General features: G+C 42.6%; 1 protein-coding gene and 1 long non-coding RNA gene across 2 annotated transcripts; both read right to left on the reverse strand.

Moving 5' to 3' along the window:
• Nucleotides 1–8014: 8014 nt before the first annotated feature.
• Nucleotides 8015–9897, reverse strand: LOC145866929 (uncharacterized). The gene is made up of 3 exons (XR_014383167.1): nt 9750–9897; nt 9567–9626; nt 8015–9335 (listed from the first exon to the last, which is right to left on the reverse strand). It is a non-coding gene; the product is annotated as an uncharacterized LOC145866929 (long non-coding RNA).
• An 85-nt stretch (nt 9898–9982) lies between these two features.
• Nucleotides 9983–14434, reverse strand: LOC145866928 (E3 ubiquitin/ISG15 ligase TRIM25-like). The gene is made up of 3 exons (XM_082970997.1): nt 13396–14434; nt 10339–12963; nt 9983–10224 (listed from the first exon to the last, which is right to left on the reverse strand). Exons 1-2 carry the CDS (start codon nt 13990–13992, stop codon nt 12763–12765), a joined length of 798 nt encoding a protein of 265 aa, XP_082827123.1. The 5' UTR covers nt 13993–14434; the 3' UTR covers nt 9983–10224; nt 10339–12762.
• Between the last annotated feature and the right edge of the window lie 7799 nt (nt 14435–22233).

The raw sequence follows: 22233 nt of genomic DNA on the forward strand, positions 1-22233 counted from the left end.
ACCAAACATAACACATCATACTAATTTGGAGGTCCCGGATTTACATTTACTATGTTACATCTAGTCTATGAGACCAGGCTGAGTTAAGGCATACTTTCACAAACTGTCTCTATCCCTCTCTCATTGTTGTGTTGTGTACATCTCCTATGTGGTTTATGCGGTCTGTGTGTATCTAACCTAAAGTAGCAGGCGTAAAAGTTTCTCTCTGTCCGAGCTGGAAAGAACAGCCAGCTTGCAGAGGTGCAAAATGTACTCAATAGTCATAGTTGAGTAAAAGTAAAGATACCTTAATAGAAAATGACTCAAGTAGTAGTGGAAGTCACCCAGTAAAATACGACTTCAGTAATTAGATTTTTATTTTAATTTAACTAGGAAAGTCAGTTAAGAACAAATATTTATTATTTACAATGACGGCCTACCCTGGTCAAAACCGGACGACGCTGGGCCAATTGTGCGCCACCCTATGGGACTCTCAATCACGGCCGGATGTGATACAGCCTGGATTCAAACCAGGGACTGAAGTGACACCTCTTGCACTGAGATGCAGTGCCTTAGACCGCTGCGCCACTCAGGAATAAAAGTCTAAAAGTATTTGGATTTAAATATACTTAAAAAAAATGGAATTGCTAAAGTAAAAATAATTTCAAAATACTTATATTAAGCAAACCAGATGGCACAATGTTTTTGTGGATAGCAAGAAAGACATCTGCCTCACCTGCCCTGAATGACGGGTTGCCACTGGCTAGTACACATGATTCAATTATTTTGGATAAGATATTTGTATTTGTCAAAAGGGCAGTTGAGCATCGTGTCACCAGAATAAGACCCTCGATATTTATTGGAAAGGAGCACCAAGCTCATCACCGTGCACTTTCAACACTGTGAAATTCATCATAATATACTTAATCTGTTGCCTAAGAAACTGCATGGTTTCCTGAGTAGTAGTGGGAGGGCCACACTCAATATCATCGCGTGACAAGTTTACTTCGATATGATGGAAATGACATAAAGATTTGAGCATAAAGGCGTTTCCACCGCCATTTCTCGCATAATTAATTTTACAGACAAAAATATCCCACCATGTCGAACGAACAAATTAAAAACTGTTGATAAAAACGTGGTTAATGTAGTTAATTACGACATTTCTGCGCTGAACTAGGTTGAATATTTGGTTAATGAAAACTACAACTCCCTTCAGCCCAGTGTCCCACATAGTTCTTGACTTGATTTCTCTCGTGAATGATTTGATTTCTCTCTGGAGAAACGGCGCGTTGGGATCACAGAAATAACGAACTAAATGGAATTCAAGTCATTGAACCCACATCGGTCAATTAGTTGTTGAATAACCGGAGAAAAAAAATACGAAATTTTGGTTAATCGCTCAGCACTTGCCCTCTCTCCAGTGCTTAATTTTAGCCGGATCCTACTGGAACAGGATCTGGCACCTCTCCGTCTTGGAAGAGTTTCGTTTTGTCCGGATCCGGTACCTCTTCTGGCATGAAAAATAATTGTCACTTTTTGCAATGTAAAGATTCTAATAAACGTGATCAAAGTTCTTTGGAGTTGCCTCTTCTTTAATCCCCCCCCATCTCTCACTACAATGAGATTCACTTTCTATTATCTCTCTCTCCCGCTCTCTACTCCGATAGACATGAGCCTGCAACTCTCATCTCTCCAGCATTGCAATTCATAATGTCCTTATAGAGCCGCGCAAAGGGTTGAAATACATTTGACAAAGTTATGGTTACTGCTGTCTGTTGAGAAATAAATTAAATAGGCCTAGGCTATTGATGGATTCAATGTCGTTTTCATTGATCTCAGATTCTCAGTTTGTCCGTGTCTAAATTGCCTGTCATTTCGATCATTTTGTGCTTTCAAGACAACTTGGAACTCGAAAAAAAATAAGCCGAATCATGATGTCAGTGATCGTCAGGTCGGAAAGTCGGAGCTCTAGAAGAGGCCAGAGTTCCCCATGTGGAATTTCAAATTGGATGACCATCCAAAACAATTTTTTCCAGTCTGAGCTCGTTATTTCCCCAATTTCGCAGTTGTCTTGAACGCATGGAAGTCTGAAGTCGTAGATTGCCCAACTCCGAGTTCCCAGTTGTTTTGAACGCAGCATTAAAAAAGATCGTGCCAAAATCTCCAATCGTAAAATGACGTAGAATTGCATTAAATGCGTTTATAAAAAGGCCAAACATTTTCTGGACACTAGGCCACAAACCTTTTTTCCCCATGTGGGCAACTTCTGTAAATGCCTCTACTTACTGCTCTATGCCACTACGCAAATGTGATGATATGCATGCAATGCAGGTCACCCCCCTCTCGTGCTCACTTGTTCCGGCAACTCCTGATTTACAAATTAGGCACTGTCTAGCTCTTTTTTTCTCCCTCAGTCAGTCTTTTTCCAGTAACTCCACAGTCAACAACTCCACAGTCAACAACGTCTAGCCTAGGGGTGTCAAATTCGATTCACAAGTGTCTGCGGGTTTTTGGTTTTTCCTTTCAATAAAGACCTAGACAACCAGGTGAGGGGAGTTCCTAACTAATTAGTGACCTTAATTAATCTATCAAGTACAAGGGTGGAGGGATAACCTGCAGACTCTTGGCCCTCTGTGGAATGAGTTTGACACGTGACTAACCCTTACCTAGCTCTCTCTCTCTCTCTCTCTGTGGCTTGTATTCTTTCCCCTGGCTTCCTTGTTTGGGCACTCTCTCCCTCCCCTACTCGCTCTCTCCTCTTCCCCCTTTCTCTCCTTTCTCCCCCTCTCTACTCTGTTCCTCTCTCATTCTTCCACCCCTGGCAGTGCACTCTTAATCCCCCCCGCCAGAGTCCATGCCCTTGTAGAGCAGAGAGCATACGCTGGCGACCGTCAGCCCAGCTCCAGTTGATGAGGTAGCAGCATATCGCTTAGGGGCCCTGGCATGGGTCACATCCTGCCACGGCCCTGCCGCAGCCTTCAGGGAGGCACCATCCTAGTCAACTCCCCCCTCCACTATCACTGCACTTCATGTGTAAGCACTGAGCATTCATGGCTGCTTCACCCAATCATAATAACTTATCACAATAAAATAACAACAGCTTGCAGTCAACGGTAGATCCACCTAGCCAGGTAAACACTTCTTTAATCACTAGATTGTAATACTGGGGTGGTGAACTATTAATGACTTACCACATAATTGTTAACAATATATAAATGAACGTCATATAAATGCACACACTCAATCTCATAGCAATATAACAAGGTCATTCTTCTTTCCGATTTGGATAATCTGGCAACGTCAAAGCATTCCCCCTAGCATGTCCATGTTTGTCTTGTCTTATAATGCATTTGTGTGGTATGGAGTCCACATACCTTCAAATCCAGAAGGCTAAATTAAAATGGCGTGCTGACTGTTAATGGAGTGGGACAAACATATGACTTCACTGTCTGTTGTGGCTTCAAGCTCATGTAATGAATAATACAACAGTCTCCACCTGTATCAGTGCAGTCAATGGGCCTGACAGTTGCTATTTATATGTATATTTTCAGCACAGTGTCTTCCCTCCACGATCACACTCAGTCAACTTGTCCTTGAATTACACAGACAAGATAGCAAAACAATACCCAGAGAAAAGACAGTTTATTATCCTCTTTTAAAAGCTAATCAGCATGTAGTGACATAGCCTGATGCAAAATAGAAATTCCAGGAGAAAAACTCTCCATGTAACTAAATTATGCTCTGAATGAAAGTAAGCTCACCCATGCGGTTAATTTGACTAATTTTCTGAAATGACTTTTGTTTCTCATGAGGCGATGTAGCTAGCTAATGAGTTTGTCGGTCCACTCCAGCTGAATAATATGTATAGAGATCCTATTAAATAACTATTCTAGTATTCTAATTCATAATTCTATGGTCATATGACCCACAATGAGAGACAACTGGGGAATGCAGCTGATCGGTAGATTACTACGCTGACATCACAATGTCAGACCTGGGAAGCACTGCTCCCATTGCCTTCCCATGCCCTCCGCCCATTTTCTCGGTCAGTCACAGCACCCCACCCACCCTTTTCCCCACCCCCTCCCACTTAATGACCCCATACCTCATTATGATCTGCAAAGTCCCTTGGTGTCCTCTCACCATATTTATTTTTAATTGAACCTTTATTTAACTAGGTAAGTCAGTTGAGAGCAAATTCTTATTTACAATGACGGCCTACCAAAAGGCAAAAGGCCTCCTGCAGAGACGTGGGCCTGGGATTAAAAATAAAAAATAAAAACAATATAAATATAGGACAAAACACACATCAAAACAAGAGAGACAACACAACATATGGTCCCCCACAGCACACCCTATCTCTTTAAAGGTACGGCACTCTGGTAAGAATGTACTGTATTTTCAACCACATGGCTGTCAGGTAGAGTCATAGCATCTGTACTGAGAGTGGTGTTATTGATATTTTTGCTACGAGTGCTTTACTATGTAGATTCTCCTCTTGTCATTTGTGAATTATTCCATCCTGTCTCAGAAGCACTCTGATGTAGCCAATGGTAATGTGCAGTTTGAACCATAACAACGTTTTAGTAAAGGGATGAGGGATGGCACTGGAGAAATGAAACCACTTTCAGAATTATAGACAGAGTTATGAATGCAAGGACTGACCTTCCACGGTATCAAAGTTATAGTTTTAACCATGTTTTGAGGCTATACAGTGTTTGTTTACATTCACATTGTTTACAAACAATGGAGTTAAACAAGATTATATTTTGCATTCTGATGGGGTACAACAGTTAAACTAAGGTCATAAATAGATGTATTGAAAAGTTGTTGACAAGCAGCCAGCAGCCAGTCCTCCAGACTGCTGCCTGAGCACCTTTGTCTGCTCACACAAGCTGTGCTCTGCTTTGATACCAACACAGAAATATATAGAAAGTCACTGATTTAATATTTCATATTTGTAACGAACATCTAACAACAGATGTCTGTTTGTATGTGGTCTGACAGAGGTTTGAGGACAGTGAAGGTCAAATGCGTAAGCATCATAAATGATTGCACTCTGAAGCAACAAATCTATAAATTAAACTGTTGACAGGATTATATCTTTGCCCCTTGGTGGAGTCAATCAAACTAAAAGACGTCAAGAAAAGTCAAGAAAGTCCACAGCCCACTTGCCTGACTCCTGCTATTCAGAAGAGTACAATTTTTTATTAAGGGTCTGGAAAAATACACAACACTATTTACATAGATAGAGAGGCTTCTCAATGGGAGCAGCACTTGTGAATACAATTAATTCAACTGAAATACAATGAACTCTTATGACTCAGAGCAATGGATTTGAAATATTCTTTCAAAATAAAATATCAAAGAAATGAATGACGTCCAGAGTTACAAAATTCCTGTAGTTGTCATTCAAGACTATGTGATAACTTGTTGATCTCAGGAGGTTTTGAATGTTATATGATCACATATGACTCAGGCATTTGAGTCACCTGGTTCAAAGGGACAGTTCACCATCCTCTGATTGGCAATCAGTGTGCGGTGTAAACCTTTGTTGATTCCGTATTGAATAGCAGTGATTGAATCAACGTGAATAGCTTGAAACATTCATGACTAAGACCTTTGTATAGACAGACATAGCTATCCTGATTTGTGCTGCAGCGAAAATAGAGAGGATGCATAGTACAGTAATGCATAGTACAGCAACGTGAAAGTGCAATGGTCTCCTGAGGGATCTCCTCCCAGACCTGGACTAAAGCATCCGCCAACTCCTGGACAGTCTGTGGTGCAACATGGCGTTGGTGGATGGAGCGAGACATGATGTCCCAGAGGTGCTCAATTGGATTCAGGTCTGGGGAACGGGCGGGCCAGTCCATAGCATCAATGCCTTCCTCTTGCAGGAACTGCTGACACACTCCAGCCACATGAGGTCTAGCATTGTCTTGCATTAGGAGGAACCCAGGGCCAACTGCACCAGCATATGGTCTCACAAGGGGTCTGAGGATCTCATCTCGGTACCTAATGGCAGTCAGGCTACCTCTCAATTTAGAACGCTCATTTAGAACCCTCATTTAGAACGCTCATTTAGAACCCTCATTTAGAACCCTCGTTTAGAACGCTCGTTTAGAACGCTCTTTAGAACGCTCATTTAGAACGCTCTTTTAGAACCCTCATTTAGAACGCTCCTTTAGAACCCTCATTTAGAACCCTCATTTAGAACCCTCATTTAGAACGCTCTTTAGAACCCTCATTTAGAACCCTCATTTACAACAATCAGCGTTTGAGCTGGACACTTTTTTCAGAAACTATTTACACAAAAACACACACAGTCCTTACAAAGTTTATCTCCAGAATGTGAGCAGTTTATTTTTTGAAGGAAATGGTTCAGATATTCACAGAAGTATATATATTTAATCACTGAACAGTAGCAGAACTAACTTCATCTGTTCCTGACTCTGGATAGTGGATTAAAAAGACCACCTGTTGTTACATCAACACCAGACATCATGATTCATGGAAATGGACATTGTATTTTATCAAATATGAAAACCTTAAATCTCTTCAAATTCAAATCAGTCAGAAAATAAGGATCGTACATAAAACAGAGCAGAATAAATCATCACATCTGGGGACCATCACCACCAGCATGACTAGTATCTATGTGGACCCTACTACAGTTTAACCAGCTCAGCTATAGACTACACCAGCATGACTAGTATCTATGTGGACCCTACTACAGTTTAACCAGCTCAGCTATAGACTACACCAGCATGACTAGTATCTATGTGGACCCTACTACAGTTTAACCAGCTCAGCTATAGACTACACCAGCATGACTAGTATCTATGTGGACCCTACTACAGTTTAACCAGCTCAGCTATAGACTACACCAGCATGACTAGTATCTATGTGGACCCTACTACAGTTTAACCAGCTCAGCTATAGACTACACCAGCATGACTAGTATCTATGTGGACCCTACTACAGTTTAACCAGCTCAGCTATAGACTACACCAGCATGACTAGTATCTATGTGGACCCTACTACAGTTTAACCAGCTCAGCTATAGACTACACCAGCATGACTAGTATCTATGTGGACCCTACTACAGTTTAACCAGCTCAGCTATAGACTACACCAGCATGACTAGTATCTATGTGGACCCTACTACAGTTTAACCAGCTCAGCTATAGACTACACCAGCACGACTAGTATCTATGTGGACCCTACTACAGTTTAACCAGCTCAGCTATAGACTACACCAGCAAGACTAGTATCTATGTGGACCCTACTACAGTTTAACCAGCTCAGCTATAGACTACACCAGCATGACTAGTATCTATGTGGACCCTACTACAGTTTAACCAGCTCAGCTATAGACTACACCAGCATGACTAGTATCTATGTGGACCCTACTACAGTTTAACCAGCTCAGCTATAGACTACACCAGCATGACTAGTATCTATGTGGACCCTACTACAGTTTAACCAGCTCAGCTATAGACTACACCAGCATGACTAGTATCTATGTGGACCCTACTACAGTTTAACCAGCTCAGCTATAGACTACACCAGCATGACTAGTATCTATGTGGACCCTACTACAGTTTAACCAGCTCAGCTATAGACTACACCAGCATGACTAGTATCTATGTGGACCCTACTACAGTTTAACCAGCTCAGCTATAGACTACACCAGCATGACTAGTATCTATGTGGACCCTACTACAGTTTAACCAGCTCAGCTATAGACTACACCAGCATGACTAGTATCTATGTGGACCCTACTACAGTTTAACCAGCTCAGCTATAGACTACACCAGCATGACTAGTATCTATGTGGACCCTACTACAGTTTAACCAGCTCAGCTATAGACTACACCAGCATGACTAGTATCTATGTGGACCCTACTACAGTTTAACCAGCTCAGCTATAGACTACACCAGCATGACTAGTATCTATGTGGACCCTACTACAGTTTAACCAGCTCAGCTATAGACTACACCAGCATGACTAGTATCTATGTGGACCCTACTACAGTTTAACCAGCTCAGCTATAGACTACACCAGCATGACTAGTATCTATGTGGACCCTACTACAGTTTAACCAGCTCAGCTATAGACTACACCAGCATGACTAGTATCTATGTGGACCCTACTACAGTTTAACCAGCTCAGCTATAGACTACACCAGCATGACTAGTATCTATGTGGACCCTACTACAGTTTAACCAGCTCAGCTATAGACTACACCAGCATGACTAGTATCTATGTGGACCCTACTACAGTTTAACTAGCTCAGCTATAGACTACACCAGCATGACTAGTATCTATGTGGACCCTACTACAGTTTAACCAGCTCAGCTATAGACTACACCAGCATGACTAGTATCTATGTGGACCCTACTACAGTTTAACCAGCTCAGCTATAGACTACACCAGCATGACTAGTATCTATGTGGACCCTACTACAGTTTAACCAGCTCAGCTATAGACTACACCAGCTTGACTAGTATCTATGTGGACCCTACTACAGTTTAACCAGCTCAGCTATAGACTACACCAGCATGACTAGTATCTATGTGGACCCTACTACAGTTTAACCAGCTCAGCAATAGACTACACCAGCATGACTAGTATCTATGTGGACCCTACTACAGTTTAACCAGCTCAGCTATAGACTACACCAGCGTGACTAGTATCTATGTGGACCCTACTACAGTTTAACCAGCTCAGCTATAGACTACACCAGCGTGACTAGTATCTATGTGGACCCTACTACAGTTTAACCAGCTCAGCTATAGACTACACCAGCATGACTAGTATCTATGTGGACCCTACTACAGTTTAACCAGCTCAGCAGCACCATAGAGCCTAAACCCAGGATAGAGGGGCTGAGTGAATGTGGTCTGGACTCTGTGGAGGAGGGTCAGTGTGTCAGAGACACTGTAGAAGGACAGAGTACCTGCCTTGTGATCCAGGTACACTCCTACTCTGGAGGACTGAGGGCCTGATACTTTAGTCACAACATTATTGTGTCTGAAATAATAATCACCTCTACAGCACTGTAAACTCCAGGACTTGTTATTGTATCCAAATATATTATCTGTCTCTGTTCTGCTGATGTCTTTATATGAGACTGCTGTATCAAAAACATTACCACTCCACTCCACCTCCCAGTAACAGCGTCCAGACAGACCCTCTCTACACAGAACCTGGTACCAGGTGGTGAATCTGTCTGGATGGTCAGGATATGGTTGGACTTGGTCTGTATAGGTCACCTTTCTGTTCCCTTCAGACAGAGAGAGGTGTCTGTGTGCTGTGTTTGGGTCCAGTGTGAGCTGACAGGAATCTGGGAGAAGAGCAGAGACCAATGAGGGGAGTCAGAACAATAAGTTAAGTCAGATACTGCATCTACCCTGTCTTTGATTAGAGCACAGCAGAGATCAAATCAGAGAAATATGAGGAGTCAGATAGATACCCAGTCTTTGATTAGATCTACTATTGCTATATATTTCTAGAGGGATTGTTAGGAGTGGCAGTAAAAAGAGACTGTTAGTTACTTCACAATAAAGAGACTCACATTGTAACAACTGTTCTCTGGTCTTGGGCTCTGGAGGCAGAACAACCTCCACTATATTCACTACAGACACACAAACACATTGACAGAGAGGGAATGTTATCATCATACCATATTCCACATGTATATGACTAGTAGGGAACTTTCAATGGTCTAAAGTTGATGTTCTGATTGTTTTCAACACACCTGTAGTGGAGATCTTGGTCCATTCTCCTTTAAGGAAGTCTTCTAGTTTCTCTCTCAGTTCAGACACAGTCTTACTCACATCTCCAAAGTACTGAAGAGGACGGACAACGATGCTGGGTAAGTCTGAAGATACACTGATACTGGAGAGAGACTAAATACATTAGATTGATTGTTAGGTTCAGGGTATTTAAAGAGATAAACTGTATGGGTTTATATCTCTCTTGCTCCTCCCTGTGGTCTTCTGTGGGAACTACATACCTCATTCACCACACTTGATAGGCTCATAATCTGAGGTAGCAACTGAGTCAGAGCTACAAATCAATGATCTCCACCTATCCATTAGGTTTACAACTCAGTGAACCTGCGCAGCATTCTCTCTATTTGATGTCTACGAACCAACAGATTTCAACGATTATCATATTACCCAGCAGCCATTTAGAAACAAATAAAATAAGGTTAGTTAATAATCAGTTACCTGAGGTAAACCTACAAGGATAGTTAATAATCAGTTACCTGAGGTAAACCTACAAGGATAGTTAATAATCAGTTACCTGAGGTAAACCTACAAGGATAGTTAATAATAAGTTACCTGAGGTAAACCTACAAGGTTAACGCGGGCTGGAAGAGAATTACTTCAAAACCACAGCAAACAGCTGGGACATATAGTAATATTATATATATATAATATTATATCACTGGGCTCCTCTGTGCTAACAAACCCTGTGTACCACCCCTCCCCTGTTTAACCTTGAATTTCGTTCAGAAAAACACTTCCACATTTAGCAAAACGAACCAACTCTTTACGGATCTGTTCGGTGGTAATAAACGGAGGCAGATTAGACACCACTACTCTTGTCGAAATCAGCACCAACACAACCCCTCACATAAATCATACTGGTAACTAGCCTGGCAACAAGACTCACCTTTTACATTACCACAACCACCGCCTTGTTCATTCTGGATACAGAGTGTATATGTTCCTCTCCCACCTGTTCACCGACCAGGATCAATAATTCCTCCACACCATTCTCCACAACGCACCTGAAGAGACAGCGTTTCTTCTCCACTCGGTTGAGGACATCAAACTACCCTACTCCCTCCTCAACTCTAACCGATAAACAGAGGAAACCGATAAACAAACCCTCCCACCATGACAAAATACATTTGGAAAATAGGCAAAAGAATAGCTGCACTCTTTACGAACGACAAAACCTCACGTTACCAACTTCTTCTTCTTCTATGGTATAATGGCGGTACTCAAACCAACGTTAAAGGAGCATGGCGCCTCCTACTGTGCTAGAGTGTGTTCAATCACGGTTTACACCATTTCTAAATCCTCCTACCTAACTCAGTACTTCTGAGAAAATAAAAAAGATCCCTACTAACTTCTAATAGACCCTCCCCCATCCCCCAAATCTAAATGTCCTAAACACAATCGAGGAAACACCACCTCTTCCTTCCTAATCTGACCTTTGAACCTTGGTCCACCGACCTTTCTTTGGAGGGCATATAAATGCCGTCCCTTGTGCTCAGAGTCCCATCTCTTCTGCCACACATCTATCAAAATGTCTCTGATCTCACATTTGTCCTCACCTCTACCCAGTGGAACATTAATATATATTATATCTTGTTTTAAAGTTATTTTAGCTAATTAGTCTACAATTTCATTCCATTCCACACCTGAATGTGCTGGGACCCAGCAGAATCTCACTACTAGACCCATTCTCTCAATTCTCCATAATAACATTAATACCTCCAATAGTAGGTCACTCCTAATAGATTTACCAGATGATAAACTATTCAATACAGACAGAGAATCTGAGGATACTATAATTCTAACAGGCTGTACGTCCTCCACCCACTGGAGGACAACTATTATCACCAACAGTTCAACTGAGTTCACTGACAGTTCATCTGTTAGTCTTCTACATATCTGCACATCACATTCAGGAAGGTAAACACCTGCTCCTGTGGGCCCACTATCTGGGCCCTTGGATCCATCTGTGAAAAGAGGTAAAAAAGCATAACAACTTCTACCAATGTAATTGTCAACCAGTTTCCCTTTATCACTGACTTCTGACCCAATCTTTCCTTTTGTCTACCAAGGTTAGCTCAACAACAGGATCTGGGAGTAACCATGGAGGAACATCCCCTATCACCACAGAAAGGGCCAACCTCCAACTCCCTGAAACTACTCTCATCAGCAAGCTTTCCAACTGTCCAACCAAAACCACTGCCTTGTCTACTAGTATATTCCCAACAGTCATCTAGAACAGTAGCAGTGGGATGCTCAACCTCACAGCCTTTCAACCCAATAAGCTAATGACAACACCATGCCAACTAACCCTACACTCATTAAAACCCACTACCCCATTCCACTACTTTGACCCTATCTGCTCCTGCACCAGGCCAACTAACCCTACACTCATTAAAACCCACTACCCCATTCCACTACTTTGACCCTATCTGCTCCTGCACCAGGCCAACTAACCCTACACTCATTAAAACCCACTACCCCATTCCACTACTTTGACCCTATCTGCTCCTGCACCAGGCCAACTAACCCTACACTCATTAAAACCCACTACCCCATTCCACTACTTTGACCCTATCTTCTCCTGCACCAGGCCAACTAACCCTACACTCATTAAAACCCACTACCCCCATTCCACTACTTTGACCCTATCTGCTCCTGCACCAGGCCAACGGCCTGGGAGGACGGGACACCACCACTCAACACACCCTGGAACTCTTCTGAAGTCAAATCTACTATGACCAAATACTTCTCTGCAGCTGCCACCAAAACATATTTTTTTTCTGTGATTTACATTCCATTTCTGCGGTACAGTTGATAACCATTTGCTATGAACACTAAGAAGCCAACCTTACTGAAGCATATATCCCTCGTTGGCCCATCCCTCTGTGCTGTCACAGATCTACTACTCACAGGGATCCTCTCAGGATCCCTCAGCCTTGACCCATCCTCCTCTACTTTCTGTTCCCAACAGTGGGGTCAGTGGGATTGGATAGGGGCCCCTCTACCTCTCTCTCTCTCTCTCTCTCTCTGACTGGAGGAGACAGGTGAAATGGTGTGTCTCCTCTGGTCAACAATACTCACCTTGAGAGACTCCACAGCCTGTTGGAGCTCCTTCAGCTCCTTCTCTCTCTCCTGGAATCTCTGCTGGACCTTCTGCTGACTCATCCCCAGCTGCCTCTGTGGAGAATCACTCTTCAATGAGCTATCAAGCTTTATTAGTCCAGTAGATCAATAGTATAGTAATGTGACATAGGGTCCATAGAGAGGAAGGTCTAAAAAATGGATGGTCCATTTACTAAATGATATTTATTTGTTGCTATGTGAATGATTATAGTTTTTATGGTAGGACTACATGTATCAACAGGTTGAGACTGAACTTTGGACTCATAAAAGGGCATTCAGAATGATAATAGTGTTTGACATTATAAAATGGTGATACATTTAGAGAATCTGGGTTAACATATCAATATACTCAAGGTTTGTGTTCATATTTGTTCTGCTGAGGATCCATTTCATTTGAATGATCTCATATTCAAACAGCCTTAGTTCCTACTGTATCTTTAATTCTTTGTTTATCAGACAGTCACCAACAAGTTGTTCTGGTCTTACCTGTTTCTCAGTCCTCTCTGCTGCAGCTGACACTGTATCATGGCCTTTATGTTCATCCATCACACACTGATAACAGATACCCTGCTGATCGGTACGACAGTAAACCTCCAGCAGTTTGTCATGATGAGAGCAGATCTTCTCCTGTAGTTGTGCGGTGGCTTTGACCAGCTTGTGCTTCTTCAAAGCAGGAGATTCGTAGTGAGATTGGAGGTGAGTCTCACAGTAAGAGGCCAGACACACCAGACAGGACATGAGGGCTTTCTGCTTTCTGGTCCCAGTGCAGACATCACACGCCACATCTCTAGGTCCAGCATAGCACAGAGCAGGAGGGGGAGCAGCCTGGAGTCCTGTCTTCTTCAGTTTCTCCACCACCTCAGCCAACATGTTATTTTTCCTCAGATTAGGCCTTGGAGTGAAGGTCTCTCTGCACTGAGGACAGCTATAGACCCCTTTCAGAACATCCTGATCCCAGCAGCCCTCAATACAGCTCCTACAGTAACTGTGTCCACAGGGGATGGTGACTGGTTCCTTCAGTAGATCCAGACAGACAGAACAACATAACTGGTCCTGGTCCAGCAGAACTCCCTGTTGAGCCATTTGGACGGTTGTTCACTCTCACACAGACAGACGAGACAGAGACTCAGATCAGTTTCGTTTCCTCAGAAGACAGTTTGTGAAGGGGGATGGATTTCCTGGTTCTGCCAGAGGGGTGGGGTTAGAGGGAGGGAGGGGTTAGAGGAATGCAGGAAGAGAGAGAGGAACTGCAAGCAACATCAAGAGGGAGACAAATAGTTTTGTTCCAATGTTAGAGCCCTTAACATATAAATAGTGTTAACCCAGTATCAGTATCAATAGTGTTAACCCAGTATCAGTATCAATAGGGTTAACCCAGTATCAGTATCAATAGTGTTAACACAGTATCACAGAACAGGGCTCCGGGCAGCCGAGCGGAAATGGAGGAAAACTCGCCTCCCTGCGGACCTGGCATCCTTTCACTCCCTCCTCTCTACATTCTCCTCTTCTGTCTCTGCTGCTAAAGCCACTTTCTACCACTCTAAATTCCAAGCATCTGCCTCTAACCCTAGGAAGCTCTTTGCTACCTTCTCCTCCCTTCTGAATCCTCCTCCCCCTCCCCCCCCTCCTCCCTCTCTGCGGATGACTTCGTCAACCATTTTGAAAAGAAGGTTGACGATATCCGATCCTCGTTTGCTAAGTCAAACGACACCGCTGGTCCTGCTCACACTGCCCTACCCTGTGCTTTGACCTCTTTCTCCCCTCTCTCTCCAGATGAAATCTTGCGTCTTGTGACGGCCGGCCGCCCAACAACCTGCCCACTTGACCCTATCCCCTCCTCTCTTCTCCAGACCATTTCCGGAGACCTTCTCCCCTTCCTCACCTCGCTCATCAACTCATCCTTGACCGCTGGCTACGTACCTTCCGTCTTCAAGAGAGCGAGAGTTGCACCCCTTCTGAAAAAACCTACACTCGATCTCTCCGATGTCAACAACTACAGACCAGTATCCCTTCTTTCTTTTCTCTCTAAAACTCTTGAACGTGCCGTCCTTGGCCAGCTCTCCTGCTATCTCTCTCAGAATGACCTTCTTGATCCTAATCAGTCAGGTTTCAAGACTGGGCATTCAACTGAGACTGCTCTTCTCTGTGTCACGGAGGCTCTCCGCTCTGCTAAAGCTAACTCTCTCTCCTCTGCTCTCATCCTTCTAGACCTATCTGCTGCCTTTGATACTGTGAACCATCAGATCCTCCTCTCCACCCTCTCCGAGTTGGGCATCTCCCCGGCGCGGCCCACGCTTGGATTGCGTCCTACCTGACAGGTCGCTCCTACCAGGTGGCGTGGCGAGAATCTGTCTCCGCACCATGCGCTCTCACCACTGGTGTCCCCCAGGGCTCTGTTCTAGGCCCTCTCCTATTCTCGCTATACACCAAGTCACTTGGCTCTGTCATATCCTCACATGGTCTCTCCTATCATTGCTATGCAGACGACACACAATTAATCTTCTCCTTTCCCCCTTCTGATAACCAGGCGGCGAATCGCATCTCTGCATGTCTGTCAGACATATCAGTGTGGATGACGGATCACCACCTCAAGCTGAACCTCGGCAAGACGGAGCTGCTCTTCCTCCCGGGGAAGGACTGCCCGTTCCATGATCTCGCCATCACGGTTGACAACTCCCTTGTGTCCTCCTCCCAGAGTGCTAAGAACCTTGGCGTGATCCTGGACAACACCCTGTCGTTCTCCACTAACATCAAGGCGGTGACCCGATCCTGTAGGTTCATGCTCTACAACATTCGCAGAGTACGACCCTGCCTCACACAGGAAGCGGCGCAGGTCCTAATCCAGGCACTTGTCATCTCCCGTCTGGATTACTGCAACTCGCTGTTGGCTGGGCTCCCTGCCTGTGCCATTAAACCCCTACAACTCATCCAGAACGCCGCAGCCCGTCTGGTGTTCAACCTTCCCAAGTTCTCTCACGTCACCCCACTCCTCCGCTCTTTCCACTGGCTTCCAGTTGAAGCTCGCATCCGCTACAAGACCATGGTGATTGCCTACGGAGCTGTGAAGGGAACGGCACCTCCATACCTTCAGGCTCTGATCAGGCCCTACACCCAAACAAGGGCACTGCGTTCATCCACCTCTGGCCTGCTGGCCCCCCTACCTCTGAGGAAGCACAGTTCCCGCTCAGCCCAGTCAAAACTGTTCGCTGCTCTGACACCCCAATGGTGGAACAAGCTCCCTCACGACGCCAGGACAGCGGAGTCAATCACCACCTTCCGGAGACACCTGAAACCCCACCTCTTTAAGGAATACCTAGGATAGGATAAAGTAATCCTTCTAACCCCCCCCCCCCCCCCCCCTTAAAAGATTTAGATGCACTATTGTAAAGTGGTTGTTCCACTGGATATCATAAGGTGAATGCACCAATTTGTAAGTCGCTCTGGATAAGAGCGTCTGCTAAATGACTTAAATGTAATGTAAATGTATCAGTATAAATAGTGTTAACCCAGTATCAGTATCAATAGGGTTAACCCAGAATCAGTATCAATAGTGTTAACCCAGTATCAGTATCAATAGGGTTAACCCAGAATCAGTATCAATAGTGTTAACCCAGTATCAGTATCAATAGGGTTAACCCAGTATCAGTATTAATAGTGTTAACCCAGTATCAGTATAAATAGGGTTAATCCAGTATCAGTATAAATAGTGTTAACCCAGTATCAGTATCAATAGTGTTAACCCAGTATCAGTATAAATACTGTTAACCCAGTATCAGTATCAATAGGGTTAACCCAGTATCAGTATTAATAGGGTTAACCCAGTATCAGTATTAATAGGGTTAACCCAGTATCAGTATAAATAGTGTTAACCCAGTATCAGTATCAATAGGGTTAACCCAGTATCAGTATCAATAGTGTTAACCCGGTATCAGTATCAATAGGGTTAACCCAGTATCAGTATCAATAGGGTTAACCCAGTATCTGTATAAATAGTGTTAACCCAGTATCAGTATCAATAGGGTTAACCCAGTATCAGTATTAATAGGGTTAACCCAGTATCAGTATTAATAGGGTTAACCCAGTATCAGTATCAATAGGGTTATCAGTATCAGTACCCAGTATCAGTATCAATATTGTTAACCCAGTATCAGTATCAATAGGGTTAACCCAGTATCAGTATAAATAGGGTTAACCCAGTATCAGTATAAACAGGGTTAACCCAGTATCAGTATCAATAGGGTTAACCCAGTATCAGTATCAATAGGGTTAACCCAGTATCAGTATCAATAGGGTTAACCCAGTATCAGTATCAATAGGGTTAACCCAGTATCAGTATCAATAGTGTTAACCCAGTATCAGTATCAACAGTGTTAACCCAGTATCGGAATCAATAGTGTTAACCCAGTATCAGTATTAATAGGGTTAACCCAGTATCAATAGTGTTAACCCAGTATCAGTATCAATAGGGTTAACCCAGTATCAGTATCAATAGGGTTAACCCAGTATCAGTATCAATAGTGTTAACCCAGTATCAGTATCAATAGTGTTAACCCAGTATCAATATCAATAGGGTTAACCCAGTATCAGTATCAATAGGGTTAACCCAGTATCAATATCAACAGTGTTAACCCATTATGGTATCAATAGTGTTAACCCAGTATCAGTATTAATAGGGTTAACCCAGTATCAGTATCAATAGTGTTAACCCAGTATCAGTATCAATAGTGTTAACCCAGTATCAATATCAATAGGGTTAACCCAGTATCAGTATCAATAGGGTTAACCCAGTATCAATATCAACAGTGTTAACCCATTATGGTATCAATAGTGTTAACCCAGTATCAGTATTAATAGGGTTAACCCAGTATCAGTATCAATAGGGTTAACCCAGAATCAGTATTAATAGGGTTAACCCAGTATCAGTATTAATAGGGTTAACCCAGTATCAGTATCAATAGTGTGAACCCAGTATCAGTATCAATAGGGTTAACCCAGTATCAGTATCAATAGTGTTAACCCAGTATCAATATCAATAGTGTTAACCCCGTATCAATATCAATAGGGTTAACCCAGTATCAGTATTAATAGTGTTAACCCAGTATCAGTATCAATAGGGTTAACCCAGTATCAGTATCAATAGTGTTAACCCAGTATCAGTATAAATAGGGTTAACCCAGTATCAGTATTAATAGGGTTAACCCAGTATCAGTATTAATAGTGTTAACCCAGTATCAGTATTAATAGTGTTAACCCAGTATCAGTATTAATAGGGTTAACCCAGTATCAGTATCAATAGGGTTAACCCAGTATCAGTATCAATAGGGTTAACCCAGTATCAATATCAATAGTTTTAACCCAGTATCGGGATATCAATAGTGTTAACCCAGTATCAGTATTAATAGGGTTAACCCAGTATCAGTATCAATAGGGTTAACCCAGTATCAGTATCAATAGTGTTAACCCAGTATCAGTATTAATAGGGTTAACCCAGTATCAGTATCAATAGTGTTAACCCAGTATCAGTATTAATAGGGTTAACCCAGTATCAGTATCAATAGTGTTAACCCAGTATCAGTATCAATAGTGTTAACCCAGTATCAGTATCAATAGGGTTAACCCAGTATCAGTATCAATAGTGTTAACCCAGTATCAGTATCAATAGTGTTAACCCAGTATCAATATCAATAGGGTTAACCCAGTGTCAGTATTAATAGGGTTAACCCAGTATCAGTATGTTAATTAGTCCCGTGCTTCGACTACTCAGACCCCTCACACATCCGGTCCATTCTGATGTTCTCACAGACACCATACCACTTCTGACACCAATGTAGCAAACAGCTGGGCAGGGAAGTGAACCCAGGTCTCACATGTAAAAGGCCAACAACCTCCGCATCGCGCCATTGGCACCAATTGGGTCACTTAGTTGGAATTGTGAAGTGGCTCAATTACATTATCATATGAAATGTAGAGAATCACTACACTATAGAGGAACTATGATATAAATACATTATCATATGAAATGTAGAGGATCACTACACTATAGAGGAACTATGATATAAATACATTATCATATGAAATGTAGAGGATCACTACACTATAGTGGAACTATGATACAATTACATTATCATATGAAATGTAGAGGATCACTACACTATAGAGGAACTATGATACAATTACATTATCATATGAAATGTAGAGAATCACTACACTATAGAGGAACTATGATACAATTACATTATCATATGAAATGTTAAATGTAGAACTATAATATATGAATATTGATATATTGAATTTGACTTGACCACGTCCAGTCAGCTCCATTTTGTATGATTAAACTGACACCAACCTGTCTCAGTAGTAGTAGACTGTTAGGAGTGTTTTACTGTCATTCACTATACTAACATTACACCAACCTGTCTCAGTAGTAGTAGACTGTTAGGAGTGTTTTACTGTCATTCACTATACTAACATTACACCAACCTGTCTCAGTAGTAGTAGACTGTTAGGAGTGTTTTACTGTCATTCACTATACTAACATTACACCAACCTGTCTCAGTAGTAGTAGACTGTTAGGAGTGTTTTACTGTCATTCACTATACTAACATTACATTTAATTTATCTACACACTTTACAATAATCCCTGGCAGGATTCTCACCTTGAAACTTCATTGCGATTTTTTTCTGTTCTGTTGTGTATATTCTGATGGGTGAGGCCTGAGCTGGAATGTGAAGCTAACTGAAGCTGGCTAGCTTTAGAAAACCAGTATATCAAGCCTGTATCATAGTATACCCCTCAGGCTACGTTCAGGTTTCAGCAAGAGGCAGGTATCAACATGCCGAGTCGTAGGCAACAACCTGGGTTGTATTCATTAGTTTACTCCACAGCCAACAGTTTTGAGATGTTAAATAAAACATAAACCGTTTACTCTAAACGCTGTACAATGTGACCTAAACGGTTTCTGTTGCCAAACGTTTTGCTACGGTGGGCACTAATGAATACACACAAACTGTTTTGAGGAAGTGTAAGTTGTTGTTAGTCTCTCCACAATATTTTTGTCTCTCTTTCACACAACATACCTTCCTGAGTGAAAAGAGTTAACTGTAGATTATAAAGAGAACATGTTTGTTTGTTGCTTGTTGTGTTTTAAGCCTGTTTTGAGAAGACAAGTCTATAGACCTATGATACAGTACACTCTTAGAATAAAGGGTTCCAAACGGGTCCTCCGGCCGTCCCCATAGGAGATTATTTGGGGTTCCAGGTAGAACCCTTCTGGCTTCCATGTAAAACCCTCTGTGGAAAGGGTTCTTCACGGAACCCAAAAGTGTTCTACCTAGTACCAAAAAAAGCGTTCTACAAAGGGTTCTCCTATGGGGACAGCCAAAGAACCCTTTTAGATTGTAGATAGTGTAGGAGCGATCCCCCTGGGGCACACAGATGGGCACAGAACGAATTCACCCCACGCATCTAATTTATATCAAAAACATTTTAAGGAGAGTAGGACTATTATAACACTGTCCACCAGAAATATCATCAACTATATGAATACACATAACAATATCATCAACTATATTAATACACACAACAATATCACCAACTATATTAATACACATAACAATATCATCAACTATATTAATACACATAACAATACCATCAACTATATTAATACACATAACAATATCATCAACTATGAATACACACAACAATATCATCAACTATATGAATACACATAACAATATCACCAACTATATTAATACACATAACAATATCATCAACTATATTAATACACATAACAATATCATCAACTATATTAATACACATAACAATACCATCAACTATATTAATACACATAACAATATCATCAACTATATGAATACACACAACAATATCATCAACTATATTAATACACATGACAATATCATCAACTATATTAATTCACATGACAATCGTCGTCTTACCTTTTATCTCTCAATAGAAACAGAGTCTGAATGATCATTCGGTCGTCGAAAGTTGCTTTCGTTTGCTCTGCTCATTTACATATCAGGTTCTACCTGTTCTCTCTCCGAGTCCCTCTCTCTTTACAGCTCTTACAATGAGCCTTGGCAAACATTCTACAACTGTCTGGAACTCTATTGGAGGGATGGTGGTGTTCAGTTGTGTTGAGACCTGGTGACTGAGACGGCCGTGGCATATTGTGAAACATCAGCAAGTTCAGCAGTCTTCATCACTGAAGCTCCTGCCAATCGTGCCCCAACAATCACCAATCGTTAAGCTCTTCCCGAGCAGGGTCACAGTCTCTCCTGGTTGCAGCTCCTCTCTCCCCAGGGGTAGCAGCTCCTCTCTCTCCCCAGGGGTAGCAGCTCCACTCTCCCCAGGGGTTGCAGCTCCTCTCTCCCCAGGGGTAGCAGCTCCTATCTCCCCATGGGTAGCAGCTCCTCTCTCCCCAGGGGAGGCAGCTCCTCTCTCCCCAGGGGTAGCAGCTCCTCTCTCCCCTAGGATGTGAAGACATTGGTGGCTTAGCTCATAGCCAGTAGGTGGGTCCGGGACGGAATTTCAACAGCTAAAACCATGAATACAACACCAGTGTATTGCCAAAAATGACTCAACAACTTCAAACATAGACTCTGACCTGTCCAATGAGCCAAACTGATTAAAGTCTCTCTCTCTCTCTCTCTCTCTCTCTCTCTCTCTCTCTCTCTCTCTCTCTCTCTCTCTCTCACACACACACATATCCTATTCTTCTGTTTATGTCTCTGTGTCTTGTCTGGTGTCTCTCTCCATCACCAGAATAATTGGTGAGGGTTAGGCCTACTGCAATACAACATTCAAAACATGAAAACACAACTACATAACTAGCCTGTTCAACCTCTCTTTCGTATCGTCTGAGATCGCTAAAGACTGGAAAGCTGCCGCGGTCATCCCCCTCTTCAAAGTGGGTGACACTCTAGACCCAAACTATTAAAGACCTATATCTATCCTACCCTGCCTTTCTAAAGTCTTCGAAAGCCAAGTTAATAAACAGATCACCGACCATCTCGAATCCCACTGTACCTTCTCCGCTATGCAATCTGGTTTCAGAGCTGATCATGGGTGCACCTCAGCCACGCTCAAGGTCCTTAACGATATCATAACCGCCATTGATAAAAGAAAATACTGTGCAGCCGTCTTCATCGAACTGGCCAAGGCTTTCGACTCTGTCAATCACCGTATTCTTATCAGCAGACTCAACAGCCTTGGTTTCTCAAATGATTGCCTCGCCTGGTTCACCAACTACTTCTCAGATAGAGTTCAGTGTGTCAAATCGGAGGGCCTGTTGTCCGGACCTC

The sequence above is a fragment of the Salmo salar genome, unplaced genomic scaffold (assembly GCF_965601325.2).
Source record: "Salmo salar unplaced genomic scaffold, fSalSal1 ptg000136l, whole genome shotgun sequence".
NCBI classification, from domain to species: Eukaryota; Metazoa; Chordata; class Actinopteri; order Salmoniformes; family Salmonidae; genus Salmo; species Salmo salar.

What these genes read in the sequence shown, in the direction of transcription:
- LOC145866928 (XM_082970997.1), bottom strand. Translation starts at nt 13,992, where the DNA reads ATGGCTCAACAGGGAGTTCTGCTGGACCAGGACCAGTTATGTTGTTCT. An exon ending in CAGAGAGGACTGAGAAACAG is followed by an intron (nt 12,964 to 13,395) that starts GTAAGACCAGAA and finishes GATTCTCCACAG; the next exon opens with AGGCAGCTGGGGATGAGTCA.